Below are 24,822 nucleotides of genomic sequence, written 5' to 3'. Positions count from 1 at the left end.
CATATCAATCACACTTGCCAAATGCCTTGAGAGACTGTGACAAGAGGATAAGACTGAATAACAGTCTGGAGAGACGGGAATGAAGTAAAGGAAGGTGAAACCACCCTCCATAATCATAGAGAAACACAGAGCCACTGCCAGTATCCCCCTGGGCTGGAGCAAAGGAACAAAACAAAAACAAAGAGAACTGTTTGCTGTCACGGAGATGGTGAACAGGACAGGAAGAAAAATAATGGATACATGTGTGTGTCGCAACACTGACCTCTGAAACCAGACAACACTGACCTCTGTTTATTTAACAATATAAACTCTATCCCTCTCCACCCAGTGCATATGATATATTGCATGTACAGTACTGTATAGTATACTGTGCATACATCCATCCAGACAGAAAATATTAATTATATTGTACTATTTACATGTGGTTGATCACAGCTGGAATGTCAGAAGTCATCGTGTTAGTAGCAGTATACATGGTAAATGAGACGAACAAACTGTCCGCGAGTGTCAATCTTCATAAACTGACGTAATGTGTTAATAGTGGAGTGACCATTCTCAGCTGAAGCTCATCAATAGACAGTTACAACAGTATATCATATAAATAATATCATATATGACCGTGAACCTAGCTAAACAAACCTCTTACCTAGATTCACTTACTCTGTTCCTCCATCAATGACATGACTATTTCATGATCATCACGTCACTGCTATGCTCATTAAATATTCTCTAGGGAGATGATGACGATGAGGTGGGCCTGAGTGTGGAGCTGCACAGTGGGGCCCCCTGCCCTGTCTCTGTTTCTCAGAGACGCTGCTGGGTGTCACAGCCCATGAACTCCAGGCGCAGGGCTATGTCGTTGACCCAGCCTCTGGGGTGGATCCGTATGAAGCGGGCGAATAGAGGAGGATCAAAGAGGTTCAGCATCTCCTCATCTGGCTCACTGTTCCCCAAGAAGATCTGGGATTAAGGAGGAGGCAGAGTCAAACAGAGCTGGCTCACATAAATCACAGTTCGTAAACTCAAAGTTAAACATGTTACAGCTTTGTCACTATTTGCACTCTACAACATCAGGTTTTGTTACATCTGCCTGGTAGCACTTTGCCTTTAATAATCTTAACTTCTCTGAGGTTTCAAATCACATGTGACCCTGCATGCTAAGGAAGGTGTGTGTGTACTGAAACGTAGCCTGTGATAAATCTGAAGATAATGAGTGATGTGTGTGATACCTTCTCTCTTTGCAATTCCTCATCAACCACGTTGGACCAGGAGTGACCTTCATCGCTAATGGTTACGGAGAACTCTGTCACCATCATTTGAGTCAGGATAGACCACGCCCCCTGAGTCACAACCCCTGTGATGCGTTTCATAACCAGGAAGTCCACCTGCAGCCACTCATGGGGGTTATTGGCCTGGAGGAGAGAGGGAGGTAGGGGGGGTGGGTTATAACAGGTGCAAAACATTAAGAGATACACTGTGCACAGCAGTGAGTCTAGGTCCAGATGCTGGTTTTGGCAGGAACAAGTATTAAAAACAAGATTTAAAACAGTTGAAACAAAGGACGGAGGAAAATGGAGACTGACACGGGGAAAAAAACAAATTTACAACACTTCTACCACAGCATGTGACCATTACAAACAATTGTATCTCTTGATTGATTCCTAGAGTGTCTTCTAGGGAAAGAACATCAAGCTCAAAAAAGGTTACTCTCGCATAGATATTGGTCACTGATTCTACATTATTTCTCCACCTATCCTTGACTATTCAGTTTCAGAGAACACTTGGCACAGTTGACCTCTATGTACCAATTACAAGTGTTGCTCACATACCAACCCTTAAAAAGAAACACCAATCTGATAAGTTGGAAAAACACCATTGTCCAGTGTTTTCAGAGGAAGGCAGTAAATGTGATTAGCTAAAGAAGGGGAGAGAGATAGAGAGACAATATTTTTTTTTATTTTACCTTTATTTAACTAGGCAAGTCAGTTAAGAACAAATTCTTATTTTCAATGATGGCCTAGGAACAGTGGGTTAACTGCCTTGTTCAGGGGCAGAAGGACAGATTTTTACCTTGTCAGCTCGGGGATCCGACCTCTAACCACTAGGTCCAACTCTCTAACCACTAGGCTACCTGCCGCCCCAACAATGGAGAAGGGCCACGAGAAAGAAAGAGGGAGAGACAGAACACCTACCTGGAGGTGACTGCATTCCCTCCCCAATATGCCCCCCTAGACACAACTATGACAAAACAACCTGCAACAAGCTGTTGCAGCTCCGTCGCATGCTGGGTCTGTACATAGTCAATGGTAGGCTTCGAGGGGACTCCTACGGTAGGTACGCCTACAACTCATCCCTTAGTTTATCACAGACCTCAACCCAGAGTCTCTCAAAGCATTCACAGTCAGCTCACTGACATCCCTATCAGATCACAGCAAAATCACACTCTACTTGAAGAGAGAAATACTCAATCATGAGGCATCAAAGCCGAGGAAACTGCATACTATTAAGAAACACTATAGAAGGAAGGAAAGTAGTGTAGAAACCTACCAAAAAACAATTGGCAGCAACAAATTCAATCCCTTTTTAGTTTGATGAAGAATGCAAAACCCAGAGAAAGGAATTAAGGAACCTATCCAACCAAAAACACAGAGACCCAGAAAACCTCAGCCTACGCCTTCACTATGATGAAACACTAAAACAATACAGAAATACCCTAAGAAATCAGCTCAATGTAATTGAAGAATCCATAGAATCGAACCATTTCTAGGAAAATTGGAACACACGAAGAGCTATCTATCCAAAATGGAGATGTATGGATAAAGCACATCTTTTCGGCTCCATAACAAAGAGCAAACAGAAAAAACATACAGTGGCAAGAAAAAGTATGTGAACCCTTTGGAATGACCTGTATTTCTGCATATATTAGTCATACAATTTGATCTCATCTTCATCTAAGTCACAACAATAGACAAACAGTGTGCTCAAACTAATAACACACAAATTATTGTATTTTTATTGTCTATATTGAATACATCACTTAAACATTCACAGTGTAGGTTGGAAAAAGTATGTTATGTGAACCCCTAGGCTAATGACTTGGAATCAGGAGTCAGCTAACCTGGAGTCCAATCAATGAGACGAGATTGGAGATGTTGGTTAGAGCTGCCTTGCCCTATAAAAAAACCTCACCAAATTTGAGTTTGCTATTCACAAGAAGCATTGCCTGATGTGAACCATGCCTCAAACAAAAGAGATCTCAGAAGACCTAAGATTAAGAATTGTTGACTTGCATAAAGCTAGAAAGGGTTACAAAAGTTTCTCTAAAAGCTGTCGCACGCTGTTGCTACTCTCCCTAGGAGTGGCCGTCCTGCAAAGATGACTGCAAGAGCACAGTGCAGAATGCTCAATGAGGTTAAGAAGAATCCTAGAGTGTCAGCTAAAGATTAACAGAAATTTCTGGAACATGCTAACATCTCTGTTGACGAGTCTACGATACATAAAACACTAAACAAGAATGGTGTTCATGGGAGGACACCACGGAAGAAGCAACTGTTGTCCAAAAAAAAGTTGGCAAAAGTGCACCTGGATGTTCCACAGCGGTATTGGCAAAATATTCTGTGGACAGAGGAAACTACAGTTTAGTTGTTTGGAAGGAACACACAACATTATGTGTGGAGAGAAAAAAAGGCACAGCACACCAACATCAAAACCTCAATCCCAATTGTAAAGTATGGTGGAGGGAGCATCATGGTTTGGGGCTGCTTTGCTGCCTCAGGGCCTGGACAGCTTGCTATCATCGACAGAAAAATGAATTCCCAAGTTTATCAAGACATTTTGCAGGAGAACGTAAGGCTATCTGTCCGCCAATTGAAGCTCAACAGAAGTTGGGTGATGCAACAGGACAACGACCCAAAAGACAGAAGTAAATCAACAAGAGAATGGCTTCAACGGAAGAAAATACGCCTTCTGGAGTGGCCCAGTCAGAGTCCTGACCTCAACCCAATTGAGATGCTGTGGCATGACCTCGAGAGCAGTTCACACCGGACATCCCAAGAATATTGCTGAACTGAAACAGTTTTGTAAAGAGGAATGGTCCAAAATTCCTCCTGACCGTTGTGCAGGTCTGATCCGCAACTACAGAAAATGTTTGGTTGAGGTTATTGCTGCCAAAGGAGGGTCAACCAGTTATTAATTCCAAGGGTTCACATACTTTTCCACCCTGCACTGTGAGTGTTTACACGGTGTGTTCAATAAACACATGAACAGGTTTAATTGTTTGTGTGTTATTAGTTTAAGCAGACCGTGTTTGCCTTTTGTTGTGACCTAGATGAAGATCAGATCAAATTTTATGACCAATTTATGCAGAAATCCAGGTATTTCCAGAAGGGTTCACATACTTTTTCTTGCCACTGTACATGATCAACTACAAATCTTAGAATCAGCTATTAAAGATGACCAGAACCCACTGGATTCTCCAAGTACATTGAATGAACTACAGGACAAAATACAAACCCTCCAACCCAAAAAGGCCTGTGGTGTTGATGGTATCCTAAATGAAATGATAAAACATACAGACCACGAATTTCAATTGTCTATATTTAAACTCTTTAACATCATCCTCAGCTCTGGCATCTTCTCCAATATTTGGAACCGAGGACTGATTACCCCAATCCACAAAAGTGGAGACAAATATGACCCCAGTAATTACAGTGGAATCTGCGTCAACAGCAATCTCTGAAAAATTGTCTGCTGCAGACTCCAACATTTCCTCAGTCAGTGTAAACAATGTCCTGAGAAAATGTCAAATTGTCTTCTTACCAAAATACCATATGACAGACCACGTATACACCTGCAAACCCTTATTGACAAGTATTCTCATGCTTTGTTGATTTCCAAAAAGCTTTTGACTCAACTTCACATGAGGGTCTGCTATACAAATTGATGTAAAGCGGTGTTGGGGCAAAAACATATGACGTAAAATCCATGTACACAAACAACAAGTGTGCATTTAAAATTGCCAATAAACACACAGATGTATTTCCAAAGGGCTGTGGGGTGAGACAGGGATGCAGCTTGTAAATACAACCAATATTTATCTGTTTATTTATCTTCCCATACTATAACTATTTGCACATTGCTAAAACATAGCATCAATGCCTTCCTCTTGCAGGAACTGCTGACACACTCCAGCCACATGAGGTCTAGCATTGTCTTGCATTAAGAGGAACCCAGGGCCAACCGCACCAGCATATGGTCTCACAAGGGGTCTGAGGATCTCATCTCGGTACCTAATGGCAGTCAGGCTACCTCTGGCGAGCACATGGAGGGCTGTGCGGCCCCCCAAAGAAATGCCACCCCACACCATGACTGACCCACCACCAAACCGGTCATGCTGGAGGATGTTGCAGGCAGCAGAACGTTCTCCACAGCGTCTCCAGACTCTGTCACGTGCTCAGTGTGAACCTGCTTTCATCTGTGAAGAGCACAGGGCGCCAGTGGCAAATTTGGCAATCTTGGTGTTCTCTGGCAAATGCCAAACGTCCTGCATGGTGTTGGGCTGTAAGCACAACCCCCACCTGTGATTGTCGGGCCCTCATACCACCCTCATGGAGTCTGTTTCTGACCGTTTGAGCAGACACATGCACATTTGTGGCCTGCTGGAGGTCATTTTGCAGGGCTCTGGCAGTGCTTCTCCTGCTCCTCCTTGCACAAAGGCGGAGGTAGCGGTCCTGCTGCTGGGTTGTTGCCCTCCTACGGCCTCCTCCACGTCTCCTGATGTACTGGCCTGTCTCCTGGTAGCGCCTCCATGCTCTGGACACTACGCTGACAGACACAGCAAACCTTCTTGCCACAGCTCGCATTGATGTGCCATCCTGGATGAGCTGCACTACCTGAGCCACTTGTGTGGGTTGTAGACTCCGTCACATGCTACCACTAGAGTGAAAGCACCGCCAGCATTCAAAAGTGACCAAAACATCAGCCAAGAAGCATAGGAACTGAGAAGTAGTCTGTGGTCCCCACCTGCAGAACCACTCCTTTATTGGGGGTGTCTTGCTAATTGCCTATAATTTCCACCTGTTGACTATTCCATTTGCACAACAGCATGTGAAATTTATTGTCAATCAGTGTTGCTTCCTAAGTGGACAGTTTGATTTCACAGAAGTGTGATTGACTTGGAGTTACATTGTGTTGTTAAGTTACATTGTGTTCCCTTTATTTTTTTGAGCAGTGTATAATACTTGAAATGTTTTTTAAACCTTTTTGAGTGCAATATTTACTGTTCAATTCTTCTCACTTGTGTTTATTTAACTTGCTTTAGCAATGTAAACACGTTTCCCAATAAAGCCCTTTTATATTGAATTGAATTGAGAGAGAGATAGAAAGACTTGACACATCATAGAAAAATATAAGTGCCAGTAACAGAGGGAGGGGATGGCAGGAAAGTGTGTGTGGTTTGACTTTGTGTATGTGTGTTGTGAGTGTGTACCTTGGGTCGCCATGCGTTGGCGCTACCGTCCTGGCGGAGGCGTGCGAGGGCGGGGCTCCAAGAGAGCCTCCAGGTCTGCAGGAAGGAGGAGGCTCTGAAGCTGCTGTCTGGGACCAACCTCCTCTGGAGACCCAGGGGGAAGGAGCAGCCTGACAAACACACAAACACACACACACACACACACACACACACACACACACACACACACACACACACACAGAAAGATAAGATCCTAGATTGAAATTGCAGGCATCTTCTCATGTTTTCCTTCTTCCTTCTCTCAGGGATTCTATTCACCAGCACCTGAGATCTGACCGTCCCTGCACCTCCTCCCTTCCCCCGGTCACTGACCCCTGGCCCCTAACCACAGACTACCTGCTGATGTACCTCTCAACATACACCACCACTAAATGTAATCTCAGCTGTTACAAACTGTTACAAAAGGTGTTCCTAACTGCCACAGGGACTCACTGTTGAGGTCACAGCCCAGCAGCTCCATGCGAAGAGCAGGGTTCCTCTGGATGGTGACAGGCTGCAGTCTGATGTAGCGCCCCAGGATTGGGGGAAACAGATGGTTCTCCTTCACCTTTGAGCCATCCAGGTTACCGTTAAATATCTGAAATGAACAGAAGTCAACAGTAAGTACAAGAGGTGGCATTGTAGTATTTGTGATGTTCATGTTAAATTAGTTTGTGCCCCTTTAAGAGTGCTAACAGGAGGGAGAAACAGAACATACAATTTAAGAGTACAGGACAAAATGTAAATAAACAAGCCCAGGGTTCACATATTCCTCACACTGGATTCCCCTATTATTACTAAGCCATCAGAGTCAAAGCCCCATCTAAGCCGGGGGAGGGGTTCTACTTAAGCAATAATGCACGAGGTGGTGTGGTATATGGCCAATATACCACGGCTAAGGGCTGTTCTTACACATGACGCATCGCGGAGTGCCTGGACACAGCCCTTAGCTGTGGTATATTGGCCATATATCACAAACCCCCGAGGTGCCTTATTGCTGTTATAAACTGGTTATCAATGTAATTAGAGCAGTAAAAATACATGTTTTGTCATACACGTGGTATATGGACTGATATACGACGGCTGTCAGCCAATCAGCATTCAGGGCTCGATCCACCCAGTTTATAATAATCTATATGGAATTGTTTTAAGAAGGTCATACCAAGAATCGTTTAGCTATTTGATTTCGAATTTTAAGACCCCTTGAAGTAGCCCATACAAATGCATAGAATAACAGATTCACTACATTGAACAACAGATAGTCCCCCCCCACAAAATAAAAATTAAGTTTGTTCTGAAGTGTCTGTCCTAGATCTGAGAGATATAAGAAATATCAGGAAACTTTTTGGGGGAATATTTAATATATTTTTTGGCATTAAACAGTCTCCATATTTTTCCAATCTTTTAAAAAAACTGGTACCTGGGGACCTTCAGACGAGTCTTGTGAGGCCTGTGGGCGTCCTAGAGCAGAACAACCAACATGTACAGGTTCGGGAGAGTCTCACCTTTCCACAGAGGGGCATCACCTTTGCACACATATTAGTGTGTAGCCCGAACGGTTCGGACGCTACAGACAGAAGTTGGCAGATCGACTGTACCAACATCAGACGAGTGGAGGTCGGAGAAGAAAAACGGAGAATATCGTCGTGTTCGTGATAGTCTCCTCTTTCCATAGAGGGGGCATAATAGTTTGCAGGCCAAACCGTTTGGATGCTACAGATGATTTTGTGAGAAGACCTATTTCTCTCGTGGTCTGACAAACACCGCTCTGCCACCTTTCACCGCAGATGCGGAAGTGCTACATTTTTTAAAATGTATTATATATTTTTTTTATTTCACCTTTATTTAACCGGGTAGGCCAGTTGAGAACAAGTTCTCATTTACAACTGCGACCTGGCCAAGATAAAGCAAAGCAGTGCGACACAAACAACAACACAGAGTTACACATGGAATAACAAACGTACAGTCAATAACACAATAGAAAAGTCTATATACAGTGTGTGCAAATGAAGTACGATTAGGGAGGTAAGGCAATAAATAGGCCATAGTGGCGAAATAATTACAATTTAGCAAATGAACACTGGAGTGATATATGTGCAGAAGATGAATGTGCAGGTAGAGATACTGGGGTGCAAAGGAGCAAAAAAATGTAAAATAACAATATGGGGATGAGGTAGTTGGGTGGGCTATTTACAGATGGGCTATGTACACGTGCAATGATCTGTAAGCTGCTCTGACAGCTGATGCTTAAAGTTAGTGAGGGAGATATGAGTCTCCAGCTTCAGTGATTTTTGCAGTTCGTTCCAGTCATTGGCAGCAGAGAACTGGAAGGAAAGGCGGCCAAAGTAGGAATTGGCTTTGGGGGTGACCAGTGAAATATACCTGCTGGAGCGAGTGCTACGAGTGGGTGCTGCTATGGTGACCAGTGAGCTGAGATAAGGCGGGGCTTTACCTAGCAAAGACTTATAGATGACCTGGAGCCAGTGGGTTTGGCGACGAGCATGAAGTGAGGGCCAGCCAACGAGAGCATACAGGTCGCAGTGGTGGGTAGTATATGGGGCTTAGGTGACAAAATGGATGGCACTGTGATAGACTGCATCCAATTTGCTGAGTATAGTGTTGGAGGCTATTTTGTAAATGACATCGCCGAAGTCAAGGATCGGTAGGATAGTCAGTTTTACTAGGGTATGTTTGGCAGCATGAGTGAAGGAGGCGTTTTTTTGCGAAATAGGAAGCTGATTCTAGATTTAATTTTGGATTGGAGATGCATAATGTGAGTCTGGAAGGAGAGTTTGCAGTCTAACCAGACACTGAGGATAGGAAACCACCGATAAATCCACTATAATTGAGAATTTCAATAAGCATTTTTCTATGGCTGCCCATGCTTTCCACCTGGCTACCCCTACCCCAGTCAACAGCACTGCACCCCCCACAGCAACTAGCCCAAGCCTTCCCCATTTCTCCTTCTACAAAATACAGTCAGCTGATGTTCTGAAAGAGCTGCAAAATCTGGACCCCTACAAATCAGCCGGGCTAGACAATCTGGACCCTTTCTTTCTAAAATGATCTGCCGAAATTGTTGCAACCCCTATTACTCGCCTGTTCAACCTCTCTCTTTGTATTATGCTAATTGGATATTTTCGCGGGGGCAGACATCAACCTTAGGGGGCTAAGAACAGCTACACCACAGTATTGCATAGAATTACTCTACCTTGCATAGAATTACTCAGAAATATTTTAGGCATGGATGACATTTACAGTAACAAAAGGATACATGCACCTGATCTCACTACCTGATCTCACTACCTGCTCTCACTGATTGCTCTCACTGACTGCTCTCACTGACTGCTCTCACTGACTGCTCTCACTACCTGCTCTCACTACCTGCTCTCACTGACTGCTGGTTTGTATGGTACACAATTAAGCTCATGCTTTGTGGGTACAGTACTAGCCAGTAGGTACTGGTACAGATGGTTAAGGTACATGTAAGATACTGACATAGGATGGCGTGGTACTGTTCCCCCTGTAGTTAGTCCAGGTCTCCTGGTCTAGGCTGTAGGAGAGGGTGAAGTGCACGATAAAGTAGTCCTTCAGGCCCAGAGAGGCTCTGGCACCCTGGGTCTGAATCCCATGGAGCAGAGTGGGTCTCTGGAGGTCCACCTACATAGGAGACAACAGGAGACCAGAGTTGGGGCCAGGTCCATTTCAATTCAGTCAATTCAGGAAGTGAACTGAGGAAAACATAAATCTACTGAATCGAAATGGAATGGACCCCAACCATGCAAAAGACAGGGGCAGCTAAACCAGATGGCCTTTCAATCTACAAGGATCTTTCATAGAAGAACAAGAAGTTTAGTGTTGAACCTGGATCCATGATTTCTGATTCGTGCCCATCCAGGCGTTGACAGAACCAGATAGCTCCAGCCTCGCCAGCCTGGCCTCCCAGTTACCTGGCAACACACATATGCATTCAATCCCACTGGCTAACTGTATGCAGGCCTGACACAGAGTAGAGTATACTTTGTTTTCATAAACAGTATGTCACTGATTCATCATGGTAACATTTCTCCATTCTAGAGGCTTACTTATGCGTATACTGTGTATGAGCCTACTTCCTGACTTCAAATAAATTGATAATAATAATTTATTGGATTTTTATAACGCTTTTCAAGTGTTCAAAGTGCTTTTACATAGCAAGGGGCAACTCACCTCTTCCACCACCAATGTGAAGCAACCTTTTTTCTGTCAAAACGCTTGCCACACATCAGCTATCATGATGGAGAGGTGCGTAGTAACATTCTTGTGTTAACATTCTTGCATTGCTGAAACTTGCTTACCTATGTGGTCTGATGCCGTGATCTGGGAATCGTCTATTCTTCCCGACCTCAACCCCAGAGGCTGGATGCATCCTGCCAGGTAATCTCAGAAAATTACATTATAGTATTTGTATTGTCCGCATTTCACAAAAAACAACCAACAATGTCATTCTAAGACATTCCAAATAACATATTTCACACTTCTGTCTCAGTCTACTGAGTAAAGCTGTTGTGAGGTAACTATGTGTGGTACCTACATGGGTTGTGAGGTGTGGTACCTACATGGGTTGTGAGGTGTGGTACCTACATGGGTTGTGAGGTGTGGTACCTACATGGGTTGTGAAGTGTGGTACCTACATGGGTTGTGAAGTGTGGTACCTACATTGGTTGGGAGGTGTGGTACCTACATGGGTTGTGAGGTGTGGTACCTACATGGGTTGTGAAGTGTGGTACCTACATGGGTTGGGAGGGTGTGGTACCTACATGGGTTGTGAGGTGTGGTACCTACATGGGTTGTGAGGTGTGGTACCTACATGGGTTGGGAGGTGTGGTACCTACATGAGTTGTGAGGTGTGGTACCTACATGGGTTGTGAGGTATGGTACCTACATGAGTTGTGAGGTGTGGTACCTACATGGGTTGTGAGGTATGGTACCTACATGAGTTGTGAGGTGTGGTACCTACATGGGTTGTGAGGTGTGGTACCTACATGGGTTGTGAGGTGTGGTACCTACATCGGTTGTGAGGTGTGGTACCTACATGGGTTGTGAGGTGTGGTACCTACATGGGTTGGGAGGTGTGGTACCTACATGGGTTGTGAGGTGTGGTACCTACATGGGTTGTGAGGTGTGGTACCTACATGGGTTGTGAGGTGTGGTACCTACATGGGTTGTGAGGTGTGGTACCTACATGAGTTGTGAGGTGTGGTACCTACATGAGTTGTGAGGTGTGGTACCTACATGGGTTGGGAGGTGTGGTACCTATATGGGTTGTGAGGTGTGGTACCTACATGGGTTGTGAGGTGTGGTACCTACATGGGTTGGGAGGTGTGGTACCTATATGGGTTGTGAGGTGTGGTACCTACATGGGTTGTGAGGTGTGGTACCTACATGGGTTGGGAGGTGTGGTACCTACATGGGTTGTGAGTTGTGGTACCTATATGGGTTGTGAGGTGTGGTACCTACATGGGTTGTGAGGTGTGGTAGGCTACTTACGTGGGTTGTAGACCAGTAGTTTAGCCCTCATGCCGGCTTGCTGGTGCTCTCCTACTGTACACTCCACCATCCAGGTCCCCACCGTGGCCGGCCTCATCTCCACTGTGCCAAACACACCTGCAGAGGGGGACAGAGACCAAGGTGGGACAGGTGATTCATTCATTATGATTGACTATTATTTTATTGTATGGGCATGTGTATGTGTGTGTGTACAGTATGTGTGTGTGTGCATTTGCGTGGTTGTGTGTGTGTGGGGTAACTGTGGTTGTGTATGTGTTTGCATGTGTGTGTGTTTTTTAGTGTGTGTATTTACCAGGATAGAGTTTGTACACCCCCATGCGATGCTCCTGCTCCTTGTGAATGCTGAAGGGCAGACCGTGGAAGTGGGCGGCGTGATACTCCCCGTTGCCCCCGACATTCAGCAGGTGCCACCTGACTTGCTGGTGCTGGGCAACCATCAGACCAGGAAGTGTCTCTGCCACGTAGCCGTTTATCGCTACGGTAACAAGGAAAGATTTTCCAGAGAAATGAATCTCAAACAATCGATCAGATATGAGTATGAACCTAAACAAACAGAGAAATTCACTAGGAATCTATTTTAATGTATTTATTATGAAACTAGTATTGATATTAGGAGGGAGTCTGAGTAACTCTACCTGCAAACTTGTTGCTGAGCTGAAACCAGGGGTCATCTCTCCGGGCCTGGCAGGGCGGGGTGCAGTACTGACGGATGTTCTCCTCCAGGTACCAGCTCTTGGTCTCGTCGAAGGTGTGGAAGAGGAGGGCGTACTCCTGTAGGTTGGGCTGTAGGTTCAGTTGGGGGTGGAGGGTGCCTGGTTTACAGATTACTAAGGGACCAATCAGACCGGAGTGGAGGTCCTTCACCTGTTGAGGGGTGAGAACAGAACACAAAGCCACACAGTCAAATACACACGCCAGAACAACAAAGTGCATGCAGGGAAAAGCATGTCAAAACATTGATAAGCTGAAAATAAAATACACTTATGAGGCCTAACTATGAGCTAGCTTTTTAATATACAGGTAGAGGAAATGTTGACAGTTTCACCTGCCTTATTCTGTGTAGAGTAGTAGGCCCCGGCCTTACAGTCAAACTCTGCAGCGGTGGGCCCCTGCTTCCTGGTGATCCTCCAGGTGTAGACCCTGACCTCCCCAGGCTGGACCGCCTCCCCAGGGACCCCCGCCTCCCCAGCCCTGGAGGACCCCCACTGGGTCTGGGTCCATCCATCACCCTGGGTCTTATCATACACTCCATGGAGGTGCAGGGAGTACGGCCTGGACGCCATGTTCTTGAAGGTCACCTGTCGAGATCAAGATCAAGATCAGCATTGAGACAAAAAAACAGGTCAAGATTAAGATCAAGTGAATGTTTAACAGCATTATATACAGAATCTGATATCTGAGAATATGCCATGAAAATAAAATTGCAGTGAATTCAGGGGGTAATGCAACCTGGATTCAAACCATGGTTCCTGAAACTGTCCAACACCTTAGCCATAACACCAAGAACTCCGAAACACCTTGACGAGGTTACTAGTAGTTGAGCTAAGGCCACCAAAATATGAATTGATTTGAAACATCAGTGAATTAATAAGATGATCATTGATCTCCACGCACGGTAAGGAGGTCGTTGATCTCAGCTTTAATGATAGGACCCATGAGTCCCAGATGTTCCTGCAGCTCTCCTCTGGTGATGGGGATCTGGAAGTCTCTGTCACTGTAGGCCCTGAACACCACCTTCTTATATTCCGTCAGGAACTTCCTCATTCCCCTACGCCTCTCTCTGGGGAGGGAACAGTTGGGAGTTGATGAGCTGATCAAAAGCCTGATAAAAGACAGCTTGCCATTGATCAATAACCTGATAAAAGACAGCTTGCCATTGATCAATAACCTGATAAAAGACAGCTTGCCGTTGATCAATAGCCTGATAAAAGACAGCTTGCCATTGATCAATAACCTGATAAAAGACAGCTTGCCGTTGATCAATAACCTGATAAAAGACAGCTTGCCGTTGATCAATAGCCTGATAAAAGACAGCTTGCCGTTGATCAATAACCTGATAAAAGACAGCTTGCCGTTGATCAATAACCTGATAAAAGACAGCTTGCCGTTGATCAATAGCCTGATAAAAGACAGCTTGCCGTTGATCAATAGCCTGATAAAAGACAGCTTGCCATTGATCAATAACCTGATAAAAGACAGCTTGCCGTTGATCAATAACCTGATAAAAGACAGCTTGCCGTTGATCAATAGCCTGATAAAAGACAGCTTGCCGTTGATCAATAACCTGATAAAAGACAGCTTGCCGTTGATCAATAACCTGATAAAAGACAGCTTGCCGTTGATCAATAGCCTGATAAAAGACAGCTTGCCGTTGATCAATAGCCTGATAAAAGACAGCTTGCCGTTGATCAATAACCTGATAAAAGACAGCTTGCCGTTGATCAATAGCCTGATAAAAGACAGCTTGCCGTTGATCAATAACCCGATAAAAGACAGCTTGCCGTTGATCAATAGCCTAATAAAAGACAGCTTGCCGTTGATCAATAACCTGATAAAAGACAGCTTGCCGTTGATCAATAGCCTAATAAAAGACAGCTTGTCGTTGGAACGTTGGTAAATAAAGTATTGCATCGGAGCTACTAGAGAGCAGCTTTTCCTTGTCTTTTAGATTGAGCTGATCAATCAGAAACAGGATTTCTTTAATTAACAGATAGGGTCAGACACAGACTCGGCCTAGTTCTAGACTAAGAGGCATATTCAATTGAGATTCTCCATTGAAAGTGCTGCTCAAAGACTAAACATAAGTGTTCCAGATACTTACAAAAACCAAACACTACCTTGTTTTTATGAGCTGATGTGGTTTCCTGATCCCATAGTCCCATGTGATCTCCTGTGCAGCGATGTAGTAGCTGCGGTAATGTCCATCTGTGGTCCTCAGGTCCAGGTTGTTCTCTGTCCCCATGTAGGGTGTCCCAGTGTCCTTCTCACTATAGTCATCATACTCCAGAGACACTGCGTTCCTGGGAGCCGTCTCGTTGTCATTGGAGACATTGGAGAAGTCTAACAAATCCAGTAGAGGTGTGTCCGGATCTGTGTGAGTGTTGTTGTTTAGGGGATGCACCTCCCCAGCTTTCTGCTCCTCCCTCTGCTGCTGCACCTTCAGCTGATCCGGGAGCGCTTTCAAAGTGTTTTTCAGGGGGTCTAGATCCCTCCATCCATCTAACTCCAAGATTAGAGGGTCCTTATCTGCGTGATATGTGCTTAGAGGATGTGAATCTCGATCCAACTCCCCCTTTTGTCCCTGCTCCTCCTGCTGATCCAACACCTCCACCTTCTGCTCCTCTCTCTGCTCCTGCTCCAGCGCCTCCCCATATACCCGACCCTTCCACTCCTTCAGCACCTCCTCCTCACAGTTCTCCGCTAGCTTGTTGCTCTCTCCACCCTCCAAACTGGCCTGGCGTCTCTGTCTTCCGTTCCCCCCCTGCTCCCTGCCCAGACCTCCCTCCTCTACCTCCTCCCCATCCTCTCCTCCTTCTACCCTGGCCTGGCGTGTTTGTCTCTTCCCCCCCTGCTCCCCACCCAGGCCCCCTCCCTCCTGGGTCTCTGAAGCCATCCACTCTCCGTCCTTTTCCAGTTGCTTCAGAACGTCTGTGGGGATCCCTCCCTGGGAGAGCAGGTTGCCCTCCTCGTCAGCAGACGACACCGTCACATACCTGACCTCACAGATTGACCTCTGGTCCCCTGCCTTAAATGTGACATTGTTATCAGGCCCGTGGTCCCCAGATTCTCCGATGGCGACTTCGTTATCTGTGTCATTTCCTGTTTTCGGTGTTGTTGTGTTCTGGTTTAAGCTGGGTTGCTTCCTGCAGACTCTGACGGCTACGGTCCTGTTCTGTAGCCGGGGGCGGAGGGATCTGGGTTTGAAGAACTGGTCTACGTAATCAGGCAGGACGTCCTCCAGGCCGTACTCTAGGTCCTCGTTGTCCACAAGCAGTTCAATGTTACAAGACAGGACGGAGTAGCGGGCGCTCATCCCACGGCTTTTCAGGCTACTGTCGAAAGCACTGATCTCCCACTCACCTGAGGATGAAATAAACATCAGCTCACAGCACTTCAGAAAAGAATCTCTCAGGTCAGGGTCAGGTTTTAGTAGGGCGCACCGTAGTGAAACCTGTGTTCTTAATGGAGCTGTAGCACCTCTCTGTTTCTACATTTTTCTTCCATTTTATGCCTACTGAACACAACTGCAGCAGCATCAAAAACAGCAATGGCTGACAAACAAACATTGTCATTTGACCTTACCAATTAGCTCGGTCTCCATGGTAACAGTTTCCCCGGACATTGGGAAGAGTGTGAGAACGGACTCATACACGTTGTCCCTCATGAAGGGGTTTCCTGTGAAGTAGACGGACAGGAAGTCGCTCTGTGTCCCCACGTTGGCCAGGTGCCAGAAGGTCACGTCATCCTTACACAGCTGGATCATCTGCCCATTGAACATTATCCCGTTCACATCTGTAAACAAAAATGAGATCAAGATCCAGTTCAAAATCTAAAACATAGGAAGGGGTGACAGAGCAGACATGAAGGAGGTGTCACCACCTTCATCAAGAAATAAGGGAAGTTAGCCTACAAGATAACCAGGCAGGAAAACCCCACTTACTGTAGATGACATTGGAGTTGTAGAAGTCAGGGTCTGTAGGGTTGACCATGGAGGGGTCTCTGCTGTACTTCTGAATGTTGTCATTGATGTTCCAACTCTTGTTTTCATCAAACACAGCGAACATCAACTGCTTCACTTTATCTGGGCCCACCTGCAAATTGGACATCTTAGGTTAGGATAACCGCAACATCTCACATACTCTCACACTGCTACAAACAGCAACATCCAAGTTATCAGTGTATGACTTGAGCAAGCTGCAGGAGAGATAATGCATTGATATGTCATATTGGGACAGTTTCCCGGACACATCTCTATTTGCCATTGAACGTTATTCTTATTCCAAGACTTAATCTGTGTCCGAAAAAACAACCCGTGTGTCATTATGGACATATGAAGTGGCGAGTCTCACCAGCCGCCCCCTGGTGTCCATGGAGTCCTTCTTGCAGATGAGGAGTGGTCCTACGAGGCCAGTGGCCAGGTCTCTCTCAGGGTTGATGGTACTCTGGTACAGACGGGTCAGACACTGGGGGTCTCTCTCCAGGGGCCCGTCCTCTGCTGTTAGTTTCCACACGTACCCATATGTCCCGTTGGGGGGTACAGCCAGGGAGCGAAGGTCCTTTTCACCCTCTACACACACACACATAGACACCACGGGGGGAACAGGAATGACTAAGAGACTAAGAGATTTTATTAGTGTAATAGAATGACTATTAGACTAATAAAATTACTATAAAATCACTTTTTATGAGATTCTCCAGACCCCAACATATAAACACACCACATATGATGACTATATTCCACCAAGGACTTAGTTATGATTCTAAACCTAAATGCATAGCCAGTAATATTATCTTATCATAATGCCACCTTTTTGTTTATCTTACCATTCCCTGTTTTACGCAGTGGAGAAATCGTGGTGAGGCCGTTTGGATACATGTTGAAAGGACGACTTGCTAGGTTCTTGAACACTATCTGAAGAAACAATGAGAATGATCTTTACTTTCTTTACTATCTATTCAGATACATCTTTTTTGTTTACATGCTTTTTGTTTGTTTGTTTGTTTTGTTGATTGTGGTACACACACCTGGAAGTGTTCGTCAACCTGTCCTCTGAGCAGTGGTCCTAGCAGTCTTTTAACAGGTGATTTCCTCTTGGTGAAGGTCTGGTCAGTGTATTCTACATACACCACCTTCTTATACTCATGACCCAGCTGATGAGGCCCCCTGGGGAAGTATTCCGATAACAGTTGACTGGAACACAGAGACAATGGAGGGAGGGAAGTATCAGCATCGTTAGTATCATGAACTCTGAGCAATGCTATCTCTCCCTTCCTGTCCTAGTCTTTTTCGGTCCTCCCTCCCATCTGAACTCTTACTATACACAGTCTCTCTGACCCTCTCCCTTTCCTCGGTCCTCCCTCCCATCTGAACTCTTACTATATATACACAGTCTCTCTGACCCTCTCCTTTCCTCGGTCCTCCCTCCCATCTGAACTCTTACTATATATACACAGTCTCTCTGACCCTCTCCTTTCCTCGGTCCTCCCTCCCATCTGAACTCTTACTATACACAGTCTCTCTGACCCTCTCCTTTCCTCGGTCCTCCCTCCAATCTCTCTACTACAGTCTCTCTACCCTCTCCCTCTGGTCCTCCCTCCCTCCCTCCCTCCCTCCCTCCCTCCCTCCCTCCCTCCCTCCCTCCCTCCCTCCCTCCCTCCCTCCCTCTCTCTTACTTTCCATTTCCTTTTCACTCCCATTCTCCCACCTTTACCACCTATTCCTTCACCTACTCCTTCTTTCCTCTCTGTATCGCTCTCCCTCTCTCTTTCTCCCCCTCTCCCTCACTGAGGTGGGGTTTCCTACCTGTCTCCCTCACTGAGGTGAGGTTCTGTACCTGTCTGCCTCACTGAGGTGGGGTTTCCTACCTGTCTCCCTCACTGAGGTGAGGTTCTGTACCTGTCTGCCTCACTGAGGTGGGGTTTCCTACCTGTCTCCCTCACTGAGGTGAGGTTTTGTACCTGTCTGCCTCACTGAGGTGGGGTTTCCTACCTGTCTCCCTCACTGAGGTGGGGTTTTGTACCTGTCTCCCTCACTGAGGTGGGGTTTTGTACCTGTCTCCCTCACTGAGGTGGGGTTTCCTACCTGTCTCCCTCACTGAGGTGGGATTTTGTACATGTCTCCCTCACAGAGGTGGGGTTTCCTACCTGTCTCCCTCACTGAGGTGGGGTTTTCTACCTGTCTCCCTGGCTGAGGTGGGGTTTCCTACCTGTCTCCCTCACTGAGGTGGGGTTTCCTACCTGTCTCCCTGGCTGAGGTGGATTTTCCTACCTGTCTCCCTGGCTGAGGTGGGGTTTCCTACCTGTCTCCCTGGCTGAGGTGGGGTTTCCTACCTGTCTCCCTGGCTGAGGTGGGGTTTCTTACCTGTCTCCCTGGCTGAGGTGGGGTTTCCTACCTGTCTCCCTGGCTGAGGTGGGGTTTCTTACCTGTCTCCCTGGCTGAGGTGGGGTTTCCTACCTGTCTCCCTGGCTGAGGTGGGGTTTGCTACCTGTCTCCCTGGCTGAGGTGGGGTTTCCTACCTGTCTCCCTGGCTGAGGTGGGGTTTCCTACCTGTCTCCCTGGCTGAGGTGGGGTTTCTTACCTGTCTCCCTGGCTGAGGTGGGGTTTCTTACCTGTCTCCCTGGCTGAGGTGGGGTTTCCTACCTGTCTCCCTGGCTGAGGTGGGGTTTGCTACCTGTCTCCCTGGCTGAGGTGGGGTTTCCTACCTGTCTCCCTGGCTGAGGTGGGGTTTCTTACCTGTCTCCCTGGCTGAGGTGGGGTTTCTTACCTGTCTCCCTGGCTGAGGTGGGGTTTGCTACCTGTCTCCCTGGCTGAGGTGGGGTTTCCTACCTGTCTCCCTGGCTGAGGTGGGGTTTCTTACCTGTCTCCCTGGCTGAGGTGGGGTTTCTTACCTGTCTCCCTGGCTGAGGTGGGGTTTCTTACCTGTCTCCCTGGCTGAGGTGGGGTTTCTTACCTGTCTCCCTGGCTGAGGTGGGGTTTGCTACCTGTCTCCCTGGCTGAGGTGGGGTTTCCTACCTGTCTCCCCTGGCTGAGGTGGGGTTTGCTACCTGTCTCCCTGGCTGAGGTGGGGTTTCCTACCTGTCTCCCTGGCTGAGGTGGGGTTTCTTACCTGTCTCCCTGGCTGAGGTGGGGTTTCCTACCTGTCTCCCTGGCTGAGGTGGGGTTTGCTACCTGTCTCCCTGGCTGAGGTGGGGTTTCCTACCTGTCTCCCTGGCTGAGGTGGGGTTTCTTACCTGTCTCCCTGGCTGAGGTGGGGTTTGCTACCTGTCTCCCTGGCTGAGGTGGGGTTTCCTACCTGTCTCCCTGGCTGAGGTGGGGTTTCCTACCTGTCTCCCTGGCTGAGGTGGGGTTTGCTACCTGTCTCCCTGGCTGAGGTGGGGTTTGCTACCTGTCTCCCTGGCTGAGGTGGGGTTTGCTACCTGTCTCCCTGGCTGAGGTGGGGTTTGCTACCTGTCTCCCTGGCTGAGGTGGGGTTTCTTACCTGTCTCCCTGGCTGAGGTGGGGTTTCTTACCTGTCTCCCTGGCTGAGGTGGGGTTTGCTACCTGTCTCCCTGGCTGAGGTGGGGTTTCCTACCTGTCTCCCTGGCTGAGGTGGGGTTTCCTACCTGTCTCCCTGGCTGAGGTGGGGTGCGTAATCCCAGATGATCTCCTCAGCAGCAATGTAATGGACCCAGATTTTGTTCTTCCTCCCTCGGGAGCGCCCCACAGCCTGACCTTTCCCAGGCTTAAACACAAAGGTCTCAAACATGTCATCTCCATATTCATAGTCCTCCTCATTCTCAGACTGCTGGACCTGACGCACGTCAGGACCAGGCACCGTCACAGGCTCTGGGCAGTCCTCCACCTTAAAGACAGCACTCATACCCGCTGGAACAAAAACATACAGAGACACCTTATAGCAACTCACAAGACACCTTATAGATGCAATAGGAACACCTTATAGCACATTCTCAACCCCATAATAATTCATGCTACTCTGGCTCAAATGTACAAATGTACTCTGTTACCTCACACAGGAGTGCCAACTCAAATTGGGAACTTTGAAATTGATCAAAACTTTATTTCACAACTTTGAGAGAACATACTCTTACCGTGGCGGTGTGCTTGGATCTGACAGCTGATGAGGAACTTCCCCTGAGTACTGGGCTTCATCTCCGCTGTGGTGAAGGTCATAGGGGTCATCTCCACAGTAACCTTACGGTGGGCCATCACCTGGAATGACAAGGGTAGAGTTAGGCTCAGACTGAAATGCTGCTGAACTGGTTACACATTCTCACAAACAACTTATTTTTTATTTAACTAGGCAAGTCAGTTAAGAACAAATTCTTATTTACAATGACGGCCAACAGGGGAACAGTGGGTTAACTGCCTTGTTCAGGGGCAGAACTACAGATTTTTACCTTGTCAGCTCGGGGATTCAAACTAGCAACCTTTCAGTTACTAGCCCAATGTTCTAACCACTAGGCTACCTGCCGCCCCTATCTGCCGACTTATAACAACTGAACTGGCAAAATTATCGAAAGGAAAATCTCGGTTGATTGTCACATATGACCATTAGTTATGATTTGTTGACAACTTTAAGTAAACCCTGATTTGAACTTGAATTATCTGATGTACCTGTAGACTGTGATCCTGGAACTGTATGGAGTGGATCTCTGGAGCCGTCTCCATTCCAATGAGATGCCAGAACACATGATCTCGTCCCTGGCACATCGTCAGACCTACACACATACCAAACAACCAACCCACACAAAAACATATGTTTGAGTCTTCTACTACAGCATACTTGACAACAGGACTCTGAACTGTTGACTCTATACAGTAACATGCTAAACCAGCTCCTGACCTGGTAAAGTTGAGTTGACGTATCCATTGATAGTGTGATACTGTTTTCTCACACTGGCCTTCTTAAATCTTTCCCGGAAACTCCCCACCTCTCCGTACCAGCTCTTACTCTCATCAAAAACAGCAAAGAGCAGAATAAACTCTCTGCTTTTCCGAACTCCATTATCTGTAAATGCAGCTAGGAGAACCCAAGGGAAGCAGAGAATACAGGTAACACATTAGTCGATTTCTCTGAATATCACAGGGTACATTTGGTGAATTTACGCATTTAGTGAATTGAGGCATTTGGTGAAATTACTCATGTGGTGAAATTACTCATGTGGTGAAATTACTCATGTGGTGAAATTACTTGTTTGGTCCAATTACTCATTTGTTTAATAATCAGGCGATGTGGCAGTCTGGGTATTAAGATTCATCATGTGCAGTAAACTATTGACAATCCCTACTTAGTAAGGTGATTCAGACCTCCTTCTATACACAAAACCTTTCCATTAGGTAGGACATGATCACTTTATGACTGAGAGCAGAGCACATTATAAGTCCCAGTCAGCTATGAGTCCAGCAGCCACATTCATTTCCTCCTTTACCAGGCAAATATATGTCACAGTGGGTCTGACTGTACTGTAAGGGGAGTGTCATACGTAGAGAGAAAGTTGTGGAGGGTGTGTGGGAGTAACATAGCAGGAATAAAGTTGTGGAGTATCTGACTGTAAGGTGAGTGGGAGTAACATAGCAGGAATAAAGTTGTGGAGTATCTGACTGTAAGGTGAGTGGGAGTAACATAGCAGGAATAAAGTTGTGGAGTATCTGACTGTGTGTGGGAGTAACATAGCAGGAATAAAGTTGTGGAGTATCTGACTGTAAGGTGAGTGGGAGTAACATAGCAGGAATAAAGTTGTGGAGTATCTGACTGTAAGGTGTGTGGGAGTAACATAGCAGGAATAAAGTTGTGGAGTATCTGACTGTAAGGTGAGTGGGAGTAACATAGCAGGAATAAAGTTGTGGAGTATCTGACTGTAAGGTGTGTGGGAGTAACATAGCAGGAATAAAGTTGTGGAGTATCTGACTGTAAGGTGAGTGGGAGTAACATAGCAGGAATAAAGTTGTGGAGTATCTGACTGTAAGGTGAGTGGGAGTAACATAGCAGGAATAAAGTTGTGGAGTATCTGACTGTAAGGTGTGTGGGAGTAACATAGCAGGAATAAAGTTGTGGAGTATCTGACTGTAAGGTGAGTGGGAGTAACATAGCAGGAATAAAGTTGTGGAGTATCTGACTGTAAGGTGTGTGGGAGTAACATAGCAGGAATAAAGTTGTGGAGTATCTGACTGTAAGGTGAGTGGGAGTAACATAGCAGGAATAAAGTTGTGGAGTATCTGACTGTAAGGTGAGTGGGAGTAACATAGCAGGAATAAAGTTGTGGAGTATCTGACTGTAAGGTGTGTGGGAGTAACATAGCAGGAATAAAGTTGTGGAGTATCTGACTGTAAGGTGAGTGGGAGTAACATAGCAGGAATAAAGTTGTGGAGTATCTGACTGTAAGGTGAGTGGGAGTAACATAGCAGCAATAACGTTGTATCTCTAACTTGATTTGCAGATGAGCAGAGCCCCGATGAGCCCAGAGTTGAAGTCCTGTACAGTGTCCACCTGGGAGGAGTAGGAGTAGGTGAGGCATTCTGGGTCTCCCAAGGTCGGACCGTCTTTAGGGTTGATGTCCCAGACGTACTTGTAGTATCCTCCTGGAGCAATAGCATCATCCTCCTTCTCCTGGCTTGACGTGGCGTCATCGTATCCGGCCCCTAAAGAGAAAGAGATATATTGCTAGGAATATACGCATGTACACACAGAGACTGACATAGCAGATACACACACACACACACACACACACACACACACACACACACACACACACACACACACACACACACACACACACACACACACACACACACACACACACACACACACACACACACACACACACACACACACACACTTGTTCACGTAATTCAAGACAGTAAATAGTGGGTAAGCCCTTTATTGGATTCAGTCTACTTTATAACACCAGTGCTAGGATGTGACAGTGGCTTACAGTTTACGGTAAGTTAGTAGGTAGACATGCAGATTTAGTGTTTACGGTAAGTTGGTAAGTTAGTTGGTAGACATAAACACATTACCCTCAGACTGTTTCCAGTAGTAAGTTAGTAGGTAGACATAAAGACATTACCCTCAGACTGTTTCCAGTAGTAAGTTAGTAGGTAGACATAAAGACATTACCCTCAGACTGTTTCCAGTAGTAAGTTAGTAGGTAGACATAAAGACATTACCCTCAGACTGTTTCCAGTAGCTGACCCCCACAGGGCTGATACTGTAGGGCTGGGACGCCAGGTTCTTAAAGTGCACCACCACCCTGTCACTGGCCTGGGCATGGATCACCGGACCCTGGATACCTGCAACACAAAACACTCTGTTTAGCTCTCTCTCTGTGTGAGTGTGTGAGCGTGTGTGTGGTAGCGTATAATTCCAAAGATATACTTAAAGTAATTAATAATGAATGAATAAAGTTAGTACACATACCTGCCCATGTTGGTGTAGGCTTGGGGACTGAATATGTGGAATCAGTGAATTCTCTATAAACAGCTTTTATGTATTTCTGAGGGGGATCCTTGGTCCTCCTCCTGCAAATTCATAATCAACATGGATATTTAAAAAAAGGCTTATAAATCAATGATTAAAACATGAAAACAAATAAAATAGGCTACATGGTGATATACATTTGAAACTTTTAGTTGAATAGAAAAGCCTACAACAAAATTGACGCAAAAAAATGTAAAAAATAATAATTTGGATAGATATTAGGTAATGACTTGAGAGAACTTCACCTTTGTTCTGATGCGGGGTCAGCGCTGCCCCAGTAGAGATAGTCCCAACCGATCTCAACCGCGGCGATATAGAACTCTCTCGTGGTAGGTACGGCCAGGGTCTCCTCCACCCCGCTGAGGACGCAGAGGAGTGATATCAACAGCGTTCTCATCGCAAGGCACGCGCACCTGTCTGACTGAACGTCAATTCACTGGTGGTCGAGAAGTCAGATCCTCTGACCGGACCGTAGCAGGCAACTTACTACCGTTATTTTCCGTTAGGGGGGATATTTAAAGGGAAAGTTCCAAACCAGAGAGATGGTCACAGGTAGAGAAAGACAGTGTG

General features: G+C 46.2%; 1 protein-coding gene across 1 annotated transcript; it reads right to left on the bottom strand.

Annotated features, from left to right (window-relative positions):
• Positions 1 to 276: 276 nt before the first annotated feature.
• Positions 277 to 24,822, bottom strand: LOC106604360 (coagulation factor VIII). Its single transcript, XM_045717952.1, has 26 exons — positions 24,498 to 24,822; positions 24,193 to 24,293; positions 23,943 to 24,065; positions 23,202 to 23,414; positions 21,619 to 21,795; positions 21,390 to 21,493; positions 20,864 to 20,984; positions 20,378 to 20,639; positions 17,801 to 17,966; positions 17,600 to 17,687; positions 17,125 to 17,342; positions 16,716 to 16,866; positions 16,358 to 16,567; positions 14,893 to 16,135; positions 13,670 to 13,835; positions 13,105 to 13,353; positions 12,691 to 12,919; positions 12,348 to 12,530; positions 12,035 to 12,151; positions 10,843 to 10,914; positions 10,370 to 10,455; positions 10,004 to 10,165; positions 6,959 to 7,103; positions 6,488 to 6,636; positions 1,230 to 1,412; positions 277 to 960 (listed from the first exon to the last, which is right to left on the bottom strand). Exons 1-26 carry the CDS (start codon positions 24,647 to 24,649, stop codon positions 805 to 807), a joined length of 5,226 nt encoding a protein of 1,741 aa, XP_045573908.1. The 5' UTR covers positions 24,650 to 24,822; the 3' UTR covers positions 277 to 804.

The sequence above is a fragment of the Salmo salar genome, chromosome ssa05 (genome assembly GCF_905237065.1).
Source record: "Salmo salar chromosome ssa05, Ssal_v3.1, whole genome shotgun sequence".
NCBI classification, from domain to species: domain Eukaryota; kingdom Metazoa; phylum Chordata; class Actinopteri; order Salmoniformes; family Salmonidae; genus Salmo; species Salmo salar.
This window is presented reverse-complemented; position numbering and strand designations above follow the sequence as displayed.

Bases quoted from the DNA above. Each gene is read 5' to 3' on its own strand.
- LOC106604360 (XM_045717952.1), bottom strand. From the start codon at position 24,649: ATGAGAACGCTGTTGATATCACTCCTCTGCGTCCTCAGCGGGGTGGAG. The intron at 6,637-6,958 runs GTGAGTCCCTGT...TGTGTTTGTCAG, and splicing joins GCTGGGCTGTGACCTCAACA to GCTGCTCCTTCCCCCTGGGT. The intron at 1,413-6,487 runs GTACACACTCAC...TCTCTCCTCCAG, and splicing joins CCAACGCATGGCGACCCAAG to GCCAATAACCCCCATGAGTG.